Raw genomic sequence first — 20,020 nt, 5'->3', positions numbered from 1 at the left:
TGAGGCAGGAGAATCGCCTGAACCCAGGAGGCGGAGGTTGCAGTGACCCGAGATCGCGCCATTGCACTCCAGCCTGGGTAACAAGAGCGAAACTCCGTCTCAAAAAAAAAAAAAAAAAAAAAAGAATTGTTTTAACTGGTGTATGATATGCCTATATGGTTTTGCTACTTTAGAATGCCCCAAGCAGTTTTCTACCTGGGGGGTGGGGGGCCTGGCAGCCAGGTTTTCCTTGCCATCATTCTCAGCAAACAGTAGAATTTAGCATACACATTAGGACTTGTTCCAGTAGTGATGTTGGCAGGTGCAGTGTGCGGCTGGGAGGTGGGTGGGCTGGCATCTGTAAGTCACATTAATGCTCTTTAGGCAATGTCCGCCTGGTCAGCAGGTGGGGAACTAGGGCTTTAGCCCACAGGTTAGTTTTAGGGGGCCTTACTTCTCCTCCTCTGCATAAGGGAATGAAAAAAACTGGTGAGCTGGACAGAACCGAGTTTGGATCACCTCAGGGGAGTCACTCAGCTTCCCAGAGCCTGAGGATGCAGTGAGAAAGAGGCTGGATAATGAGGCAAGGGAATGCTCAGAGGGCGGAGGAAGGGAGAAAGAGAGGAAGGGAGGAAGGGGTGGAAGGAAGAAAGGGAAGAAGGGAGGAAGGGAGGAATGGAGGAAGGGGAGGAAGGGAGGAAGGGAGGAAGGGGAGGAAGGGAGGAAGCAGGGAAGGGAGGAAGGGGTGGAGGGTATTGAATTCTTTCTGGTTTAATTGAAAGTGGAAAGAGTGTGTTTAAAGAGGATTCTTAGAGAAAAATCACTGAGGTAAAATACATTTTAGGTGGATGATTGAAAAGATGAAAGGTAAGGATTTCTTGGGTAACTGACCTGAGGTGACCCTGAGGGGCTCTGGGCCAATGACACTCCAGGGAGCCAGGCCCTCCTGGGATGCAAACCTAGGAAGGAGGGCTGGGCTGGGTCCATGCTTGGATGGCTGGAAGGGCCAAACCCAAGCCAGCGCCTGGCTCCATGTGGCTCCTTTCTCTAAACTAACATGCAGACTGAAATAAATAAGATATTTTCTACAAGGGGAGAATGCATTGATGATGGCTACCACTTCTTGAACCTTAAATACGTGCCTTGCATCATGATAAGTGCATAGAAACCCTTTACATGCTCATTCTCCCCAGCTGTCACACAGCCCACATGTAAAATACGATCGTTCCGGCCATTTCATGGAGAAAGAACTGAAACCAGAGTGCAGAGGCCACTCGCTGGGCCGTTCACTGAAGCTTCGCCCTCAAGGCTTCTGTGATGCTCAGGCCTCTGTGAGGCTCTAGAAGGGGCCCAGCCATGTGTTCTCGTGGCCATGTGTTTGGAAGTTTTGCAAAATGGGTTATTAATATTTCACTTGTAATTGGTTAAGACAGGTTTCCTCTTGCCAGTGTTCCCTCCAGCACATGCACGTTCCTTGTGTCAAGTGTCAATGATTTTCAGGTGAAAAGGTCATTGAGTTGAGGATACAATTAGTTTGAATGAGCGAGATCTATTCCGATGATTTGCTACCACTTCTGGGTATCAAGTGCTCCCTGTACAGGAATGGCTTCCAGGACCCAGGACGACTCCCTCTGTCCGCTTCCTGACTCACCCAGGGGCATGGTGACAGGGGTGTGCCTCTGTGTCTATGTAGAGGAACATGAACAGCAGAGGAACCCCAGACCTGTAGCACATGGAGTCCAAAGCTACTGTGGAGAATTCTCCCAATTATCTGACAGGTAAAACTGTTAGCAGAGTCGACTCTCATCAGCAAAGGCCTCTCTTGTCAGGAACGGACTTAATGTGGCCTATATCTTATAAGGACATTACGGATTGTTTTCTTCTTCAATGGCAGTTGCAAGAAATACAATTCACTGCAGCTGTTGTATTTTTAGGGCAGAAATCGATAGCAGCGTTCTATCTAATGAGTATGTCTGTGCTTGAAGTGGCATACTCTACACATTCCAGCTCTCCAGAGTGAAACATTTCTATCAGTATTGTTAGGGGAAAGGCTGAATTATCTTTTATAAAATCATAGCCAGAGGAAGAGTCCATCGGACCCCCAAAATACAGGGTAAAAGTGTTGCAGAAGTGTACTGGTTGATAAAAACATGAAATTAGGTTTCTGGATTGTTTAGCGTTTTTCAGTACTTGTCAGCTCTTTGATATTTGTGGTTTGCCGTGAAGTCTTTACATTCCAAACATCACTTTTGTACCTAATTTTGTATTTGTAATTTTATATCCTTCTTTTCTTAAGGAAAATACTCCAGACTGTATAAGATGGAGGCCCACAAAACCTGAATCTATTCCTGACAGAGTCATGAAGTAACAAGCTGGAATCACAGCCACTAAATGGCCAAGCCAGGATTTGAAGCTGGAATTCAAGCGTGGACCTTGGAAGGGCGTCCTGGACTCTAACATGCGTCCCTGGAGTCAGGGTCCTGTTGAGGTGCAGATTCTGACTCAGTAGATGTGGGCTGGGGCCCAGGTGCCGTGAGGCTGCTGCTCTATGGGCCACACTCAGGAGCCTCGGTCTCTCAGCTAATGCGCTCTATGGCGGCTCTCAGGCAGTGCAATTAACCACTGCCACTCAGGGAGGTGGTGGGAGTGGTTAGTGCCCAGATAGCAGAGTCAGAGGCTGAACTCACAGCTCCTGCCCCTGCCTACCATGGTGGCAGGTGGGCTAAGTGTGGAGTCCCAGGAGTCAGCTCTGGGTCCCCAAGAGGAATGTCCCTTCCAGCCCCCTACACCTCAGGTGGGAGCTGCCCCTCCTGTTTCCCGGGATTGGCTTGAGATGCTGCAGTCAGTCTGAACTTGCAAGGGAAGCAGGAGAGCACTGGCGTTCCAGTGTGACAGCCGCACCTGGCTGGACTCTACTTGCCTGGCTTTCTCCACCTTGGTGACAGGCCGCTGAGCCCCGCTAAGCATCAGTTTCCCTATGCATGAAATGAACTGAATATGACCCACCTAATGGAGTTATTCAGGGATTAAATGAGGCGTTATATGACTAGTTACACAATCCGACTCTGCGTGTTGGCCCACAGCACCATGGAACTGGTTATTGTTGTTCCTGGGCTAAACTGACCTTAGGAATCAAGTGACTACTTCTTGCAGCATGTACTCTCAGCTTCCTTTTGCTCAATGTGTGTGAAGAAGAGACGGTGTTAGAACAGAAGGACATCTGCAAACATTCACACCCTGCAGAGGGCTGAGCAGAGGCTAAGGGTTTGATGGCAGCTAATTGTTCCTGACAGATGTCAGCTTTGCCTGTCTTGTCTCTCTTAGCATGTTTGCAGCTGTGCAGCAAGCTGGCAGCCTCTGCCATTCTTTCTGCCTGGGTCCTCCCAAATGCACCCCAAATCCCAGCCATGCTGCTTGATCACCACAGGCCTGCCTGGTGACAACAGGCTGTGGTGATTTTATTTGTCACCTTTAGAGCTTGTGTAGCAGCATTTCTTTCCTAGAGGCTCCAGGTGTTTGTCCTGCAGACGTCTCTTCCAGGAGAAGAGGGAGTGGATGAGGGCAGGCTGTATTTCCTGGCTGTCCTGATCCTCTGGTCATTAGCATCCCCCAGAAGGACATGCAGCATAATGGCTGCAGACTCTATGTGGCACTGCCCCAGGCTCTGTGGCCTGGAGGGTCCCACATCAGTTGCAGCCTGGCCTGGGTTTGGCTTATTTTAAGCTGTCCCTGCAATGCAGCTGCAAATCCAGAAAAAGAGGAATGAGGAGTCTGCTCATCATGGAAGAGCTCACTAAGCACATGTTGTCACTGGCTTAAAGAGCAAGAGACAGTATAATTACAGTCATTCCAAGAGGTTCATGCTGCTGCATCGCCCCTTTCAGGAGCACCCCTCCCATTTCTTTGGTGCCAATACCATTTTTTAAAAACCCTCCTGGTAAATTTCGAAATGCCATTGGTAAAAGCAAACTGCCTCACTTAGCTCCTTAGTTATTTGTTTAGGATTTAATGTATCTCCTTAGAATTTTGGGGGAAGGGATTGAAGACTCTTACACTGCCCTTTGGGGAAAGGGAGTGTCCAAGAAGAAGGGAGAAGCTTTCACCTTCAACCCAGTGACCTCAACTGCATTCCACATGAAGCATGAGCTTTAGGACAACATGAGCACAGACTGAACCCTGAGAATGCAGTTTGCCCACTCATCTATTTATTTAGTGTCTGAATCAACAGGCTCTGGCCAGGAAAAGGAAGAGGGGAAGCTGCGAAACTCCTGTCCTTGGAAAGTTGTGTTTAGTGGACACCTATTGGTCCCGAATGGCAGGCAGAGTCCCGGGTTCACAAGGGTAAATTCTCTATCTCTGAAGTTCCTTCTATGTCATTTCCATCTGTCTAACTTTTCAGATTCCTCAGTATTTTTTCTGCTTCGTTCATGTATGTATTCATTCATCCATTGGATGAATATCCAATAAAAGGCACCTTTTATTGCTATCTTCAGTCGTTCTTCATTCATTTGAGATATCTTGAAGATGATTTTGGCTTCAGCTACTTGTGATTTGAGGGATTCTGACTTATCTTCTAGAGACTATCATTTTTGAAATATCTGCCATCAGTTGATTTTGTTCAGAATGTTTTGATTTCTGTTCTTTTAACTCTTTTTCCAGACCAAGTATTTCATCCTCAAGTTCATGGAAGATGGAGAACTTGGAATTAGCAATGGAAGATGAGAACTTGGAATTAGCAATGAACACCGAATCAGAAGAATGTGCTTACTTAGATCATCCTCCAAAAGGAGCTGTGAAGAAACGGATTCATGCTGCTAAGTTAAATGCATCTTTAAAATTCTTGGAAGGAGGAAGAAACCAAATTGATATTCAGTTATCTGAAGTTGAAAAAACAAAGGAAGAGCTTACACGGTGCATTAAAAATCTTCAGACTCAACAAGCATCTTTGCAGTCAGAAAACACACATTTAGAAAGTGAGAATCAGAAGCTTCAACAGAAACTTAAAATAATTACTCAATTCTATCAAAATGAAATGAGACTCTATAGGAAATTAACACTACAGGAAAATAGCCACTTAGAGAAAGAAGAGAAACTTTCTAAAGTAGACAGAAAGATTGTCCATGCCACCGAGAAGCTGGAGACCTATAGAAAGCGAGTCAAGTATCTCAAAGAAGAATTCAAGAGAACTATTCATTGCTATCAACGGTGGACTATGAGAAAAAAGCACATCGTAATTGGTTGGCAGCTCGGACTGCTGAAGGAAACCTCAATCATTTAGGGAAAGACAATGCTCACAGCAGGCAAAAATTAACTGAAATACAATTTAAACTGTTAGGAAAAGATCCTGATGCACTTTATGTTCCAAATACGGCATTTGGCAGAGAACATTCCACATATGGTCCCTCACCAATGGGTGGACCTTCATCTGAAACGAGAGCTTTTCTCTGTCCTCCAACTCTGTTGGAGGATCCACTCAGACTCTCACCTTTGCTTCCCGGGGGGAAAGGAAGAGGCTCAAGAGGCCCAGGGAATCCTCTGCATCATCAGATTACCAACAAAAGAGGAGAATCAACCTGTGGTAGGTTACCGGATCCTCACAGGGCTCCTTCTGACACTGGGTTCCTGTCACCTCCGTGGGAACAGGACTGTAGGACGATGTTTCCTCCACCAGGACACCAGGTCTACTGTGGTTGTAGACAAATGGGAAAGTAACTTTATGCTCAATTAAATAAATTGTAGGTAGGTCAAGAGTCTGTTGCCACTGAAAAGACAGTTTGTGACTCACAGATCCCAAGAGAAGGGAAAGTACCATGCCATGCAGGAGCACATGGCGAGGCACTGCGGTCACTGAGAAGGCAGGAGTGATGGGAAAACATGGGCAAGAGCCTTTATTGTGGTTTCCATGGGAAGGAATGAATGAGGCAAGGTGAACTGGGTTAAGGTTAGCTATTATAGTAATTTCAGCAGGCTCTGGGCGCATAGGGGCTGTCCCTAGTTGTCTGGTACCTGGCCCTGGGGTGATCAGGGCAGAGGAATAGGGGCCTAGACCACGTAAGTCCTGTGGAAGGCTGATGAAGTGGGTAGCTGGGGGCATCAGCTCTGGACTGGTTAGTTTGTATGTGAAAAGCACAGCCTGGCCAACATAGTGAAACCCTGTCGCTAGTAAAAATACAAAAATTGCACACCTCTAGTCCCAGCTACTCAGGAGGCTGAGGCAGGAGAATCGGTTGAGCCTGGGAGATGGAGGTTGCAGTGAGCCAAGATGGTGCCACTGTACTCCAGCCTGGGCAACAGAGTGAGACACCATCTCAAATAAGTAAGTACTGAAAATTCATCTTTTTAGGCCCTGGATGGGCTCCTCATGTGTCATTAGTTTCTGTATCCATAAAGGAATAACTTCTTGCTACAATAAAGTTTAACACTGATTCGCTTCCTTTTTTTTTTTTTTTTTAAAGCTGTAAGAGCTGAGAAATAAGTATATAGGAATCAAAGTTTTGTTACAAGTGTCCCTTCTATTTTTGCCTAGTTATATCTCAAGAATCTTACAGCTGCCGGGCGCGGTGGCTCAAGCCTGTAATCCCAGCACTTTGGGAGGCCGAGGCGGGTGGATCACGAGGTCGACAGTTCGAGACCATCCTGGTCGACATGGTGAAACCCCGTCTCTACTAAAAATACAAAAAATCAGCTGAGCATGGTGGCGTGTGCCTGTAATCCCAGCTACGCAGGAGGCTGAGGCAGGAGAATTGCCTGAACCCAGGAGGCGGAGGTTGCGGTGAGCCGAGATTGTGCCATTGCACTCCAGCCTGGATAACAAGAGTGAAACTCCATCTCAAAAAAAAAAAAAAAAAAAAAAAAAGAATCTTACAGCAATCTATCACCAAAAATGGTTTATAATCATGAACTGATCATTCTGAAAGTTTATTAAAAGTAAAAGCCGATAAGCCATTTGATTTTCAAAACTATTTATTCTCCAGTACTCATCTAGTCTGTCAGTTACTGTACACAATTGCAAGTTGTTTTTGTTTGATGGTTTGGAAATGTTTATACCCTTGGGCAATGCTAAGATTGAAGATAAGAGGCATGGAATACAGTAAATATGGAAGCTGAGTATCTGGAAATATCCTTAAAATTATCCATGCCTGCTTTAACTTGGAAAATCTTCAAGAGAGTGGTAAGCTAATTTCAAAGAGCTAACCTAAATAATTTTGGGAGATGGTATTTGACTGGAAACCATGAGACTAGGAAAGATACATAAACTCTGTACCCTAGTTGGTAAATTTGTTTCTTCCACAGGTATGGGTTAATGATTTAGAAAGGGCTTTACAAATAGACTAGGATTGAACAGCTAAGTGGATGGTGGATGGTGCAAGCCAGTTTCCTCATTGTCAGAGACAGAAGTTATAAAAAACCATGAGAAGAAGGCTAGAATGAACCTTGTATATTGGGTCAGTTGGAGACATCAGTATGGACTCATGCTTAATTTAATATATGTACAGATGGAGAGATACAGAAATAACTGTAGAGATGTGTGGATAGTTATACAATTATACAGTGTACACAGGTTAGTATACACACATATACTTCCTAGCTGTCTGCTGAGAGGGCCTAGGAGCAGTGACACCCCAGGAACAACAGGCACACCCAGCCCCCAGATCTTGGTTTATAAACCAGTGGGAACCAAGGCTCCTTGTTGAAATGGATGATACTGGGGCTGAGACAGAGAAGGTAAAGATGAGTCTGGACCATCTTCTTATAGTGCCAGAAAGGAAGGAAGTATTCCAAAAGGATAGGGCCACATCAAAGGGACATGGGAGCTGACCTGAAACAATTCCCAATGGCCAGAGCTAGAACAATTTAAGCAAGAAAACGAAAGACTTATTATTGGATATATTCCCACCCCCAACCGCACCCCCAAAGGTAAAGATTAATTCCTCTCCACTTGAGTACGCACGGGACTGTGTGACCTGCTTATAGTGAACATAGCATGAATATGGAAAATTACGAAGTTTATAGTGGAGAGCCTGGCAGACACTGCCTTACTCTAGTGATCAGGGTGAACAACACCGGGAATAAGTCATGCTGATGACTTATTCATCACTTCACCACTTCACCTTAGTGGTTTTCCCCCAAATCCATAACCTTAGTCCAATTGTAAGACAAACCGAAATTAAGCAACAGTCTACAAAATACCTAAGCAGTACTCAAAAACGTCAAGGTCCCGAAAAACAAGAAAAAGTTTACAGACTGCTGGAGACCACCAGAGATGAAAGATGAAAGACGTCTAAATGTAAATACAGCAAATGGGTGAGGTTGGGTTCTATACCACAGGTTTTGCATGTTAAGATTTAAAAATTGTCAATTTTTTTTTTTTTTTTTTGAGAAGGAGTCTCACTCTGTCATCAGGCTGAAGTGCAGTGGCATGATCTTGACTCACTGCAACCTCCACCTCCCAGGTTCAAGAAATTCTCCTGCTTCAGCCTCCCAAATAGCTGGGACTACAGGCACACACCATCACACTAAGCTAAGTTTTGTATTTTTAGTAGAGATGGGGTTTCACCATGTTGGCCAGGATGGTCTCGATCTCCTGAATTCCTGGATCCACCCACCTCAGCCTTCCAAAGTGCTGAGATTACAGGCATGAGCCACCACGCCCAGCCAAAAATTGTTAAATCTTTAAAAGATGTATATATTCCTGGCCAGGCACAGGGGCTCACAACTGTAATCCCACCACTTGAGGATGCCAAGTCAGGTGGATTACGAGGTCAGGAGTTCACGACCAGCCTGGCCAATACGGTGAAACCCTGTCTTTACTAAAAACACAAAAATTAGCTGGGCGTGGTGGCAGGCACCTGTAATCCCAGCTACTTGGGAGGCTGAGGCAGAGAATCCCTTGAACCTGGGAGGCGGAAGTTTCAGTGAGCTGAGATTGCGCCACTGTACTTCAGCCTGGGCGACAGAGCGAGACTCCACCTCAAAAAAAAAAAAAAAAAAAAAAAAAAGAGAGAGAGAGAGATGTATATATTCCAGATTTCAGCAAGTGCTTGTTAATGACCCTAAATGTATTTTCCCCTGCTCTTCACCTCTTCACTTTAGCACTGTTCCCCGTATCTACCTGGCTCATGTCCCTGTGAGAGGTGCTAAGTGAAGCCTGTTTCTTCTTTAGAGAAATATTCTCATCTCACTAAAGTGAACACTATTAGATGACATTAACACACGACAGGACCCAGCACATGTGTGCCATGCGTCCCCTGTTCGCCCCCTATTCGTTCCACATCACTCTCTAGTTTCTGACATTTACCATTTCCACTCCTCACCTCTGGCCTCTTCTTTCATCATCTACAGGACTGCCATCTTCTGACAAGATCTGCAGACCACCCCACGCTTCCCAGGGCTGACCCTCCAACTCAGATGCTTTCGTGCATCCTAGGAGGGACTGAATACTTAAGGACAGCTGGTCGCTGGTGAAGATCATTGGAATGATTTTCAAACTACTCAGAATCAGGTCACATTGAAAAATTGCACACATTACTGTATCATAATTAAATATATTCTCAAACCTTTAGGAAATTTAAAAAGAGTCACATAATAATAAACACAAATCATAATGTGAATAATAATATATGAGCTGCTATAACGATCTGTGGTCAGCATCCCTCTGAGGTAGGCATTATCATCCTCATTTTATGGTTAAGGAAATTGGGGCTCAAAGAAGTCAAGTGATTTCTCACAATCACCCCTCTAGTGGGTAGAGGCAGGCTAGCATCCCATTTCTGTTCTACAGGACTGCAAAGCCTGATGCTCACACTCATTCCACTATACCTTCTCCCTTGAGTTCAAAACTTACAGGGTTTTAGACTTTTCAAACTCACGAACAATTTTAAGTATTAAGAGTTTCCTCCACTTCATTCTGTTTCCAAAAGAAAATATACATCGTGTTAACTAATTATCATCCCGACATGAACTCCTCATTGAAGCCTCTCCTCAGTGTGACTCAGGATTGCACTGGCCTTGCCATCCAGCTCGCTTCTTCAATTCTGACACCCAGTCGGGGTTGTCATCTTCTTCCTCAAAGTCCCTGTGAAAAAACAGGTTGGACCATAAACCTCTACAATAGGGCCACAGTATCTGTTGATGAATTGAAAGCAGAACACCACCATCACAATATTTAAGCTTCTGAAAAACTAGTTCCATAAAGCAACTAAAGGGAAGAAATTGTTACTTCTTCCAAAAGATCACTTCTTTTACTGTTTCTAAAACTTTCAAAAATGTAAAACCTAATATATTAAGAAATTACAAGTCCAAGCTGAAAGGTTATAGGCATAAGGCTCAATCAGGAATTTTATAATCATAATGTAAGGATCGTAGCCCATCCCAGACAAAAGATCAGGATATAAATACCCATTTATAATGAAATAGGTCCCTACTAAACCTCAAATTATCATGGTCTAATTTAAATCTCTCTCTCTCTCTCTCTCTCTCTCTCTCTCTCTCTCTCTCTCACACACACACACACACACACACACCCCTAAAGCTTTCTACGCATATCACAACATACGTGTCCTCCTCATCTAGCCCAGGCTCAAGTCGCTCTGGATCCAAAATGACAGAATCATGACTTCCATCAACACTGTCTGATGCTTCTGTTTCTTCACACAGGGGACCTTTCAAGAACCCTTCTGAACCTTCAGGAGATATGAACAGAAAATATACCAATTTACACAGTATTTACTTATTTCACGCAGTTTGACTCAACTCCTCCACAAGCTTGCTGGCTAACTCAGGACAATGCCATGTCCCATAACTCTTTTGTAGTGTCTCCACACATTACCCAACACAACTGTGGGCATAAATCAGGCCCCTGAAGCAGAAGCACCAGGACGTGAATTAAATTTATAAACAGTACTTTCTTTTTTCCTTTTTTTTGAGTCAGGGTCTCACTCTATCACCCAGACTGGAGTACAGTGGCGTGATCATAGCTCAATTCAGCCTCGATCTTCCAGGCTCAAGAGATCCTCCTACCTTAGACTCTTAAGTAGTGGGACTATAGGTGTCCAGAACCATGCCTGGCTAATTTTTTTAGTAGAGACGAGGTATCGCTATGTTGCCCAGGCTTGTCTTGAACTCCTGAGCTCAAGTAATCCTCCTGTGTCAGCCTCCCAGGGAGCTGGGATTATAGCCATGAGCCACCACACCCAGCCTATAAATATGATTTTATTTTATTTTATTTTATTTATTTATTTATTTTTTGAGACGGAGTTTCGCTCTTGTTACTCAGGATGGGGTGCAATGGCACGATCTCGGCTCACCGCAACCTGTGCTTCCTGGGTTCAGGCAATTCTCCTGCCTCAGCCTCCTGAGTAGCTGGGATTACAGGCACGCGCCACCATGCCCAGCTAATTTTTTGTATTTTAGTAGAGACGGAGTTTCACCATGTTGACCAGGATGGTCTCGATCTCTTGACCTTGTGATCCATCCGCCTCGGCCTCCCAAAGTGCTGGGATTACAGGCTTGAGCCACCGCGCCCAGCAAATATGATTTTAAGAGAAAAAAAAAGTTGGAAAATTACAATAAAATCCTCCAAATATAATGTATATTAAGGCATTAAAAGTTACCTTTGGAAGTTGGATTATAGCAATTTCTTTTTTCCTCTCAGCTTTCCCCTCTCAAGTTTTCAAAATGAGGGGGAAGAAAAGTAGGAAACTGAAGGAAGACTACATGTACGCTTCAAAAAATTTTTCCAGGTAGTAATTACTTCTAAATTTTTCACAAACAGCATGAAAACCTAACCTAAAAACATGGGCTGAATCTTATAAAAGGCATTTCAAAATAGAACTATGATACATTTTTTGAACAGGGAGTTTCCTAAAATGACAAAACTTCATCACTAAACCGGACACAAAAGCCAGGACCTAAAATTGCTAAATTAAAATTCATAACCGTTAACCTCCCTTAACATCTCCCTCCTGTGTATCAGCCTCTCCTTAGGGCTTTCATGATGTTTGGTGCTCCTCTCCGTCTGAATGCATACACCACAGAGCACAATCATTCTTTATCAGTGTGCTCACCTCCCAGGTAACGAACCCCTTCGTCCTTAGGGCAGGAAATGCGTTTTATTCTTTTTTTATCTTAACCTATAGTAGGCATTCAATAAATATTGACCAATCGTTGCAATAAATATAGTCAGACTTGCCATACCATTACACGCTCTACTAGGTATAATTTATCTTAGATCTTAACCTAGCAAGGTAGCTTAGTAATTAAATTATCATAATTATAAGACACATACAGATATACATATCTAATGCAGACCACTGGCCTAGATTCCTAAGGATAGTATTATAAAAATTATTTTATACAATTTTGGTAAAAATGTCTGTTAAAATAATTGAAAAATCAAATCCTAATTGTTCATCCTTTTTGAGCTCCATTCAATGTAACACAGTTTAGGTATACTGCAGAAGAAATCTTGGAGTTGTTGCTAAGGCAGTGGCATATTTGCATGATAAAAATGGGCTACTCTTCAAGGATAGTAGTAGCAGGATTATGAAAATAAGCAAACAAATGAGCCAATAGAAGTAATGTAGCTCTATGAAAAACTTTAATTGTAGCTTAAGACTGGCTAGAAAAGATGCAAAAACACGCAAAAAGACAATGCTATGAATTCTATAACTTTGAAATCAGAGGGTTTCTGGGAGGAGAAACGCTTTGATTTTAGTTTCGGAAGGTGAGAAAATTTCTGTGGATGGACAGCAGTGATGGCTGCACAGCAGTGTGAAGCACCGAGTGCCCCTGAACTGTGCACTTTAAAATGGTTCAGATGTAAATTTTATGTTGTGTCTTTTTATCACAATCTTCAAAAAGTCAAAGGGTTTCCAAGGTGGCATACAGACATGAATTACCTGGTCTATATATTGTGTATGTTTGAAATGCCAAGCTGAGGTCAGCATTCTGAAGGATGTTCAACAAAGTGCCAGGGGTCTCTTTGAGCCACTGCTTGCGGGTAGTATTTTTGCTATACTTTATTACAGAACCACCTAGTTGTGAAAAGACAAAAATTTGTGTCAAATAAAAAAAGATTTTTCAGCACGTACCTTCTGTGACATGGTAAAAGCCCCATTAAACTGTATACCTCAACCATACCTCGGTTTTTCTGTTGAAACTGCTATCTATAACCCAAATGTGAATAAGTAATTAAGGACTGTGATTTCCACCCTACCCAATGTGTAAACAAATGCTAATCTTGGCTTTTGTGAACCACTTAAGTAACAATCAGAAGGTCAAAAGTCCCCTTGCCCTTGGAGTGTCTGGAGCCCCTCACCCTATCTTCGCCCAGGAGTCCACTGGAGTGTCCAGAACCCCCTCACCCTCATCCCTGCCCAGGAGGTGATTTACAGAATCCACTAGCCCTCAGAATGTCTGAAGCCCCTCACCCCCACCCCTGCCCCTGCCCCTCACTCCCGAGGTGGTTTTATGGGTATAAAAGGTCTTAACACCCTCCATTCAGGGCCATGGGTTGGAGAGACAAGAGTCCTCCGTGGCCGCTGGCAATAAAAACCCTGCAATTTGGCATACTTTTGTCTTGGTGTTGACTTTCTATGCTCGGGCCAGTACAACACCTTCCAGATCATATTTTCAAGCAAAGTTAATTATATCTGACTGTCAACTAAAATCTGCTTCACTCACCTGTGTGAACAATGCTCTGATGTGTGATGCCAAATACCCTTCACAGACAATAAAAACCTCTAGCACACCAAATAACTACTAGAAAAAGTTATCTAATAAAATAATAGTATTCAGTCTCACTACTAACCTCTATCATCCTCTGCTGTTAAACTGGAGGTGAGTATGGATGCATTTTCCAGAGCTGCGAGAGCTGTATTAGGTACATTTTTTTCCCACTGTCGCCTGTGAAGATTTGGTGAACTGGCTTTCTGCAGATGGACTGACTTGTTACCTGATTTTAAAGTGTTAAGAAAGGAATGCCAAGCTTGTATTTCACGTATTCATCTCTGTCCACACACATACTCTAACAACAATATGGAAGTGTTTCTTTTCTCTTTCAAACTCAGATCTAGCAACAATGTTCTTTCAAATCTAAGCAAAGGACATTTTTTAAAAACTCCAAAATGAAAAGTTAAAATGAATTGTTAATGTGACTGAATTTTAAAAATATATGCATAGTTACATATTACACATTGTACAAGAATGAAGCCCTGGGAGGACTTACAGACACACAGTAGGACATGCTTTTTATGTCATATAGTACAATAAATACTACTCTTCCTAATGGCTCTTACTGATAAATACTATTCTCTCTTTTATGGTAAATAAAATATTCCTAAAACATTAAATAAGTTACTGGGTAAGCAAAAAAATACTGACTTGTACTCTTGTTTATGATATCTGAGACCTAGTAACATACAAATTGGTATTTCCTCTGTATTCCGCAACTCCTCATCTAAGAAATGATTAGAATTTGAATAACTTACCTTTTTCTCCTCTGTCTACTCTTCTCAATGCACTTTTACCTAAATTTTCATTAATGCTTCCCAGATCAGGATGGTTACACTTTCTGTCTTGTTCTTCTTCCTGCTTTAAAAGAAATTTAAAAGACCGATTAAGGCCGGGCGCGGTGGCTCAAGCCTGTAATCCCAGCACTTTGGGAGGCCGAGGCGGGTGGATCATGAGGTCAAGAGATCGAGACCATCCTGGTCAACATGGTGAAACCCCGTCTCTACTAAAAAAAAAAAAAATACAAAAAATTAGCTGGTCATGGTGGCACGTGCCTGTAATCCCAGCTACTCAGGAGGCTGAGGCAGGAGAATTGCCTGAACCCAGGAGGCGGAGGTTGCGGTGAGCCGAGACCGCGCCATTGCACTCCAGCCTGGGTAACAAGAGTGAAAAAAATAAATAAATAAATAAAAGACCGATTAAATAATGCTTGATTTGCTAGAATAAAAAAGGTAAACACATATGCAAAGTCAGCTATTTTAATTTCAAATAAAAATTAATGGATTAAAAAACATGACTAATCATAGAACCCCAAAGACATGTATATTAATAGCCATATAGATGTATTTAATAACATGTATATTAACCATGAACCTACATACGTGTATATATTAATAGACATACACAATCATAGCCATTAATATCAATGATTATAAATATGAAGAGAATATATTAAAATGACAGATGTTTGGCAGATCTTTATAAGGAAAAGAGTAATGAAAAATTTCAATATGGTGTGCTGTATTAAGCTTTACGAACTATAATATCAAAATCAGATATTTTATAAAGTTGCCATATACAATCAAAATGTTACCACTTAATTCAGTATCTTTCCAAATTATCTAAGCCCTTGATTTATTTCATGAAATATAATAATACACTATCTAGTTTACTAAATCTGCATCTATTTTGAGGAGCACATACTGAATGCCTAATAGTCCCAGGCAAACAAGTTCTCAGTTATTTGTTGAATGAATAAACAAACAGTATGCTTGGCTGGCATGTGGGGTTTTCTTATTTGTAAGCAGTGGTTCTCAAACTTCTCTTCCTATACATGTAGGGAACACAAAAATCTGTCACTTTTCAGTGGTGGCTCATTTAAAGCAGTGATTTAAAAGCCCCCTACACTCAAGATGGACATCAGAATCTTCAGGAATAGCGGTGAGGGGCAGCTGTGAAAAGCCCCCAGGGGGTTCCAATCTTTCCTTGCCATTGGGGATCACTGCTCTCTGCGTCTGCAGTGGCCTCCCACCGTCTTCTGGATGCTACTCAATCTGCCTTCACTGCCACCATCCTTTGCTGGCCTGCACACGAGTTTCCTGCCTCAAGTCCTTCATGCCCTGACTGAGGTTTTGGACTTTTCTCCATTCTGTTTACATGTTGCACTCTTTTCATTTTGTGAGCACATATTGCTGTGTTCACTACAGGCGGTATCAAACTATAGCATGTGGACACAGATCGTCTGCAAAGGGGCACAAGGAAACATTTTAGGGGATAGAAATTCTTTTCTTTTTGAGACAGGGTCTTCTGTGTCACCCAGGCTGGAGTGCAGTGGTGCAATCATAGCTCACTGCAGCCTCAACCTCCCAGCCTCTGGCAATCCTCCTGCCTCAGCTTCCCAATAGCTGGGAGTACAGGCATGTGCCACCATGCCCAGCTACAATTTTTAATTTTTTGTAAAGATGGGGATCTCACTGTATTGCCCAGGCTGGTCTCAAATTCCTGGCCTCAATCGATCCTCCTGCCTCCACCATCCAGCCACCCTGCCCCACCTGGAAGTCCTACATGATGACTGTGGCAGGGGTTATACGAACGTTTAAATACCATCATCAAAATTTATCAAATTGGGATAATTTATCAAATTTATAAAAATGGGTAAATTTTGTGGCATGTAAATTATAACTCAAAAAGCTGGGAAAAAACAGACACTGCAATGAAAAGAAAAAAAGGACAGAGGCCTGTATTCCATTTGTAGCAACATAATGGTGGGATGTTATTTATTTACAACCTATGGTTTATTCAAAACATTTACAACAAGTTTAATTACTAGTACATTCCATAAAGAGAGTAAAAATATGTCAATACAACATATTTTCCTGTTTGAATTAAAAGGTTAGGCCAGGCAAGGTGGCTCACACCTGTAAATCCCAGCACTTTGGGAGGCCAAAGCGGGAGGATCACTTAAGCCCAAGAGTTCCACACCAGCCTGGGTAACATGGTGAGACCTCATCTCTAGAAAAAGTTAAAAAATTATCTGGGTGTGGTGGCATGCACCTGTAGTTCCAGCTAGTTAAGAGGCTGAGGTGGGAGGATCCCTTGAGCCTAAGAGGTCGAGTGTGCAGTGAATGGTATTCATACTACTGCACTCCAGCCTGGGCAACAGGGTGAGATGGAAGGAATGGAGGGAGAGAGGGAGGAAGAGAAGGAAGGAGGGAAGGAGAAGGAGGCAGGGTGGGAAGAGAGGAGGGAAGGAGGGAGGGAGGGAGAGAGAGAAAAGAGAGGGAAAAAGGAAGGAAGAAAAGAAAAGAAAAAAAGAGAGAAAGGGAAATGAGAGGAGAGCAAAGCAAGGAAGGTGAATTGAAATACTGAAGAAAAAAATCAATAGTACACGATTTGCTAAGGTGGGTGTGACAACACTGGAACATGAATCGGCTGTTAATATCCACAGCTTTATGGAACCTTCAGTGTAAAAGAATGTCACAGTTGCCCAGGGACAGACAGGACAAACAGGACCCCGAATGCCACCCTGAAAATTGATTCTTAGGATAACAAGGAGGCGCTACAAGGCATTGAACAGAAAAATGTTAAGATCAAAATAGTAATCTAGGCCGGGCGCGGTGGCTCAAGCCTGTAATCCCAGCACTTTGGGAGGCCGAGGCAGGCGGATCACGAGGTCAAGAGATCAAGACCATCCTGGCCAACATGGTGAAACCCCGTCTCTACTAAAAATACAAAAATTAGCTGGGTGTGGTGGTGTGAGCCTGTAGTCCCAGCTACTTGGGAGGCTGAGGCGGAATAATTGCTTGAACCCAGGAGGCGGAGGTTGCAGTGAGCCGAGATTGTGCCACTGCACTCCAGCCTGGCGCCTGGCGAAAGAGTGAGACTCTGTCTCAAAAAAAAAAAAATATAGTAATCTAAATGTTATTCAGCACAGCAATAAAAAGAAATGAAGTTCTGACACATAGAAGAACTTAAAAGCACTATGTAAGTGAAAGAGGCCAGACACAAAAGGACAAATAATGTATGATTCCACTTATATGAAATACCTAGAATCAGCAAATTCACACAGAGATTTGAGCGGCTACCAGATTTGAGATTAGAGGCTGCCAGGGCTGCAATGGTGGAAGTGGGGAGTTATTGTTTAATAGGTACTGAGATTCCATTTGGGATGATAAAAAGTTTTGGAAATAGATGGTTGTACGATATTATGAATGTAATTAAGACCACTGAATTATACACTTAAAATTGGCTAAAATGGCATATTTTATGTTATGTATATTCTACCACCATAAAAAAAAAAAAGCAGGCTAGGTATGGTGGCTCACACCTGTAATCCCAGCACTCTGGGAGGCTGAGGCAGGCAGATCACATGAGGCCAGGAGTTCAAGACCAGCCAGGCCAACATAGCAAAACACCATCTCTACTAAGACAAAAAATTACCTAGGCATGGTGGCCCGTGCCTGTAGTCCCAGCTAACCAGGAGGCTGAGGCATGAGAATCACTTGAACCCAGGAGGCAGAGGTTGCAGTGAGCTGTGATCGTGCCACTATACTCCAGCCTGGGCGGCATAGGGAGACTGTTTCAAAACAAGCAAATAAACCAAAAAGCAGCCAGACGCAGTGGCTCACACCTATAATCCCAGCACTATGAGAGGCCAAGGCAGGAGGATCACTTGAGGACAGGGATTTGAGACCAGCCCAGGTAACATGGCAAAACTCCATCTCTAAAAAAAATGCCAAAAAAAAAAAAAATTAGCTGGGCATGGTGGCACATGCCTGTAGTCACAGCTACTTGGGAGGCTGAGGTGGGAAGATCACTTGAACCCAGGAGTTCAAAGAAGCCATGTTCACACCACTGCACTCCAGCTTGGATGCCAGAGTGAGACCCCATCTCAAATAAATAAATAAAGCCACAGTAATGAAAGATTTTTATGACTGAAAGCAGGACAAAATTCTTTCACATCTGTATTGAAACCACTGCCATCAATAATTAAAACTGGAAACCTGGGCGCTGTGGCTCAAGCCTGTAATACCAGCACTTTGGGAGGCCGAGGCGGGTGGATCACGGGGTCAAGAGATCCAGACCATCCTGGTCAACATGGAGAAACCCCGTCTCTACTAAAAATACAAAAAATTAGCTGGGCACGGTGGCGCGTGCCTGTAATCCCAGTTACTCGGGAGGCTGAGGCAGGAGAATTGCCTGAACCCAGGAGGCAGAGGTTGCGGTGAGCCGAGATCGTGCCATTGCACTCCAGCCTGGGTAATAAGAGCAAAACTCCGTCTCAAAAAACAAAACAAAACAAAACAAAAAACTGGAAAAACAATAAATGGTGACCTAAAGTGGCTCAGCTGATAGTACAGGAGAACAGCTACCAGTTATTTCACACGCCTAAAGATGAAGAATTACTTAACTAGAGGGACCAGGTGAATCTTCCAAATATCTCACGGTACTTAAGGGTACCCAGTACCCAGGAGTTGCATGTTTCATAAATGTGATTTCTTTTTTTTTTGCCCAGGCTGGAGTGTAACGGCATGATCTCAGCTCAGTGCAACCTCCGTCTCCAGGTTCACACGATTCTTCTGCCTCAACCTCCTGAGTAGCCGGGATTACAGGTGTGCGCCATCACACTAAGCTAATTTTTGTATTTTTAGTAGAGACAGGGTTTCACCATGTTGGCCAGAGTGGTCTCAAACTCCTGACCTCAAGTGATCCACCTGCCTCAGCCTCCCAAAGTGCTGGGATTACAGGTGTAAGCCACCACACCCAGCCTCATAAATTTAATTTTAAAGCACTTACCACTGTGCTTGCTTCATTTCCCAAAGCTATCCTGATTCTGCTAGAGTTTGCTTTCAAAAGAGAGAGAAAAGACAGAGAGATAAAACACATAAAGGATCATCTTATTAACATCCTAATATGATCTGCATACAGCTTGAGGTTATTAAAGTCAAAGACCCAAAGCTCTTTGATATCCTGAATGGGAATATCAAGCTTTAACCACCTAATAATACATCTCAGTTGTTCAAGGAGGCTATTTCCACCGTTTCATTCCTAAAGTTAAAATCTGAAAGTTAAAAGAGATCTCTATCCACTTATGCCAACCCATTTAGGCACGAAGAGGTAACATACCCTGCATGCCTAAGGTCATTCTCCCCTTTAGTGCATGCTGGCTAGTGGAGTCCCTGCTTTTCCTGTCAGCTGTCACAGCTGGTGGAATAGGTGTCCCTAACAAGAAGTGAGCTTTTTATTAGCTCACAAGAGACGAGCAGAAGGAGTTAGGAGAGAACTCTGGCAACTGATCTCTGGTAGGAAT

The 20,020-nt window shown here is 43.2% G+C and overlaps 2 protein-coding genes across 7 annotated transcripts in view; one reads left to right on the top strand and one right to left on the bottom strand.

Moving 5' to 3' along the window:
- The first annotated feature begins 4,669 nt into the window (after positions 1–4,669).
- On the top strand, positions 4,670–5,691 carry LOC101029875 (cTAGE family member 2-like). Its single transcript, XM_010337914.2, is given in 2 exon segments — positions 4,670–5,180; positions 5,183–5,691. Coding segments are annotated over 2 exon segments (1,020 nt in total).
- Positions 5,692–6,360: 669 nt separating this feature from the next.
- Positions 6,361–20,020, bottom strand: part of NEK3 (NIMA related kinase 3) — a 35,491-nt gene continuing 21,831 nt past the window's right edge. For 5 of the 6 annotated variants that reach the window (XM_039473358.2, XM_074387654.1, XM_074387655.1 and 2 more), the window contains 6 exons: positions 19,507–19,556; positions 14,469–14,571; positions 13,790–13,933; positions 12,879–13,013; positions 10,535–10,661; positions 6,361–10,054 (listed from right to left, as the gene is read on the bottom strand). In XM_039473358.2, coding sequence (XP_039329292.1) covers positions 9,961–10,054; positions 10,535–10,661; positions 12,879–13,013; positions 13,790–13,933; positions 14,469–14,571; positions 19,507–19,556 — 653 coding nt within the window. In that variant the 3' untranslated portion in view covers positions 6,361–9,960. The remainder of the gene's footprint in view (positions 10,055–10,534; positions 10,662–12,878; positions 13,014–13,789; positions 13,934–14,468; positions 14,572–19,506; positions 19,557–20,020) is intronic. The other variant, XM_039473357.2, reaches the window with a different exon arrangement.

Source organism: Saimiri boliviensis, chromosome 16 (genome assembly GCF_048565385.1).
Source record: "Saimiri boliviensis isolate mSaiBol1 chromosome 16, mSaiBol1.pri, whole genome shotgun sequence".
NCBI lineage: Eukaryota > Metazoa > Chordata > Mammalia > Primates > Cebidae > Saimiri > Saimiri boliviensis.
Note: the sequence above shows the minus strand (reverse complement) of the source record. Positions and strands in the feature narration are given on the sequence as shown.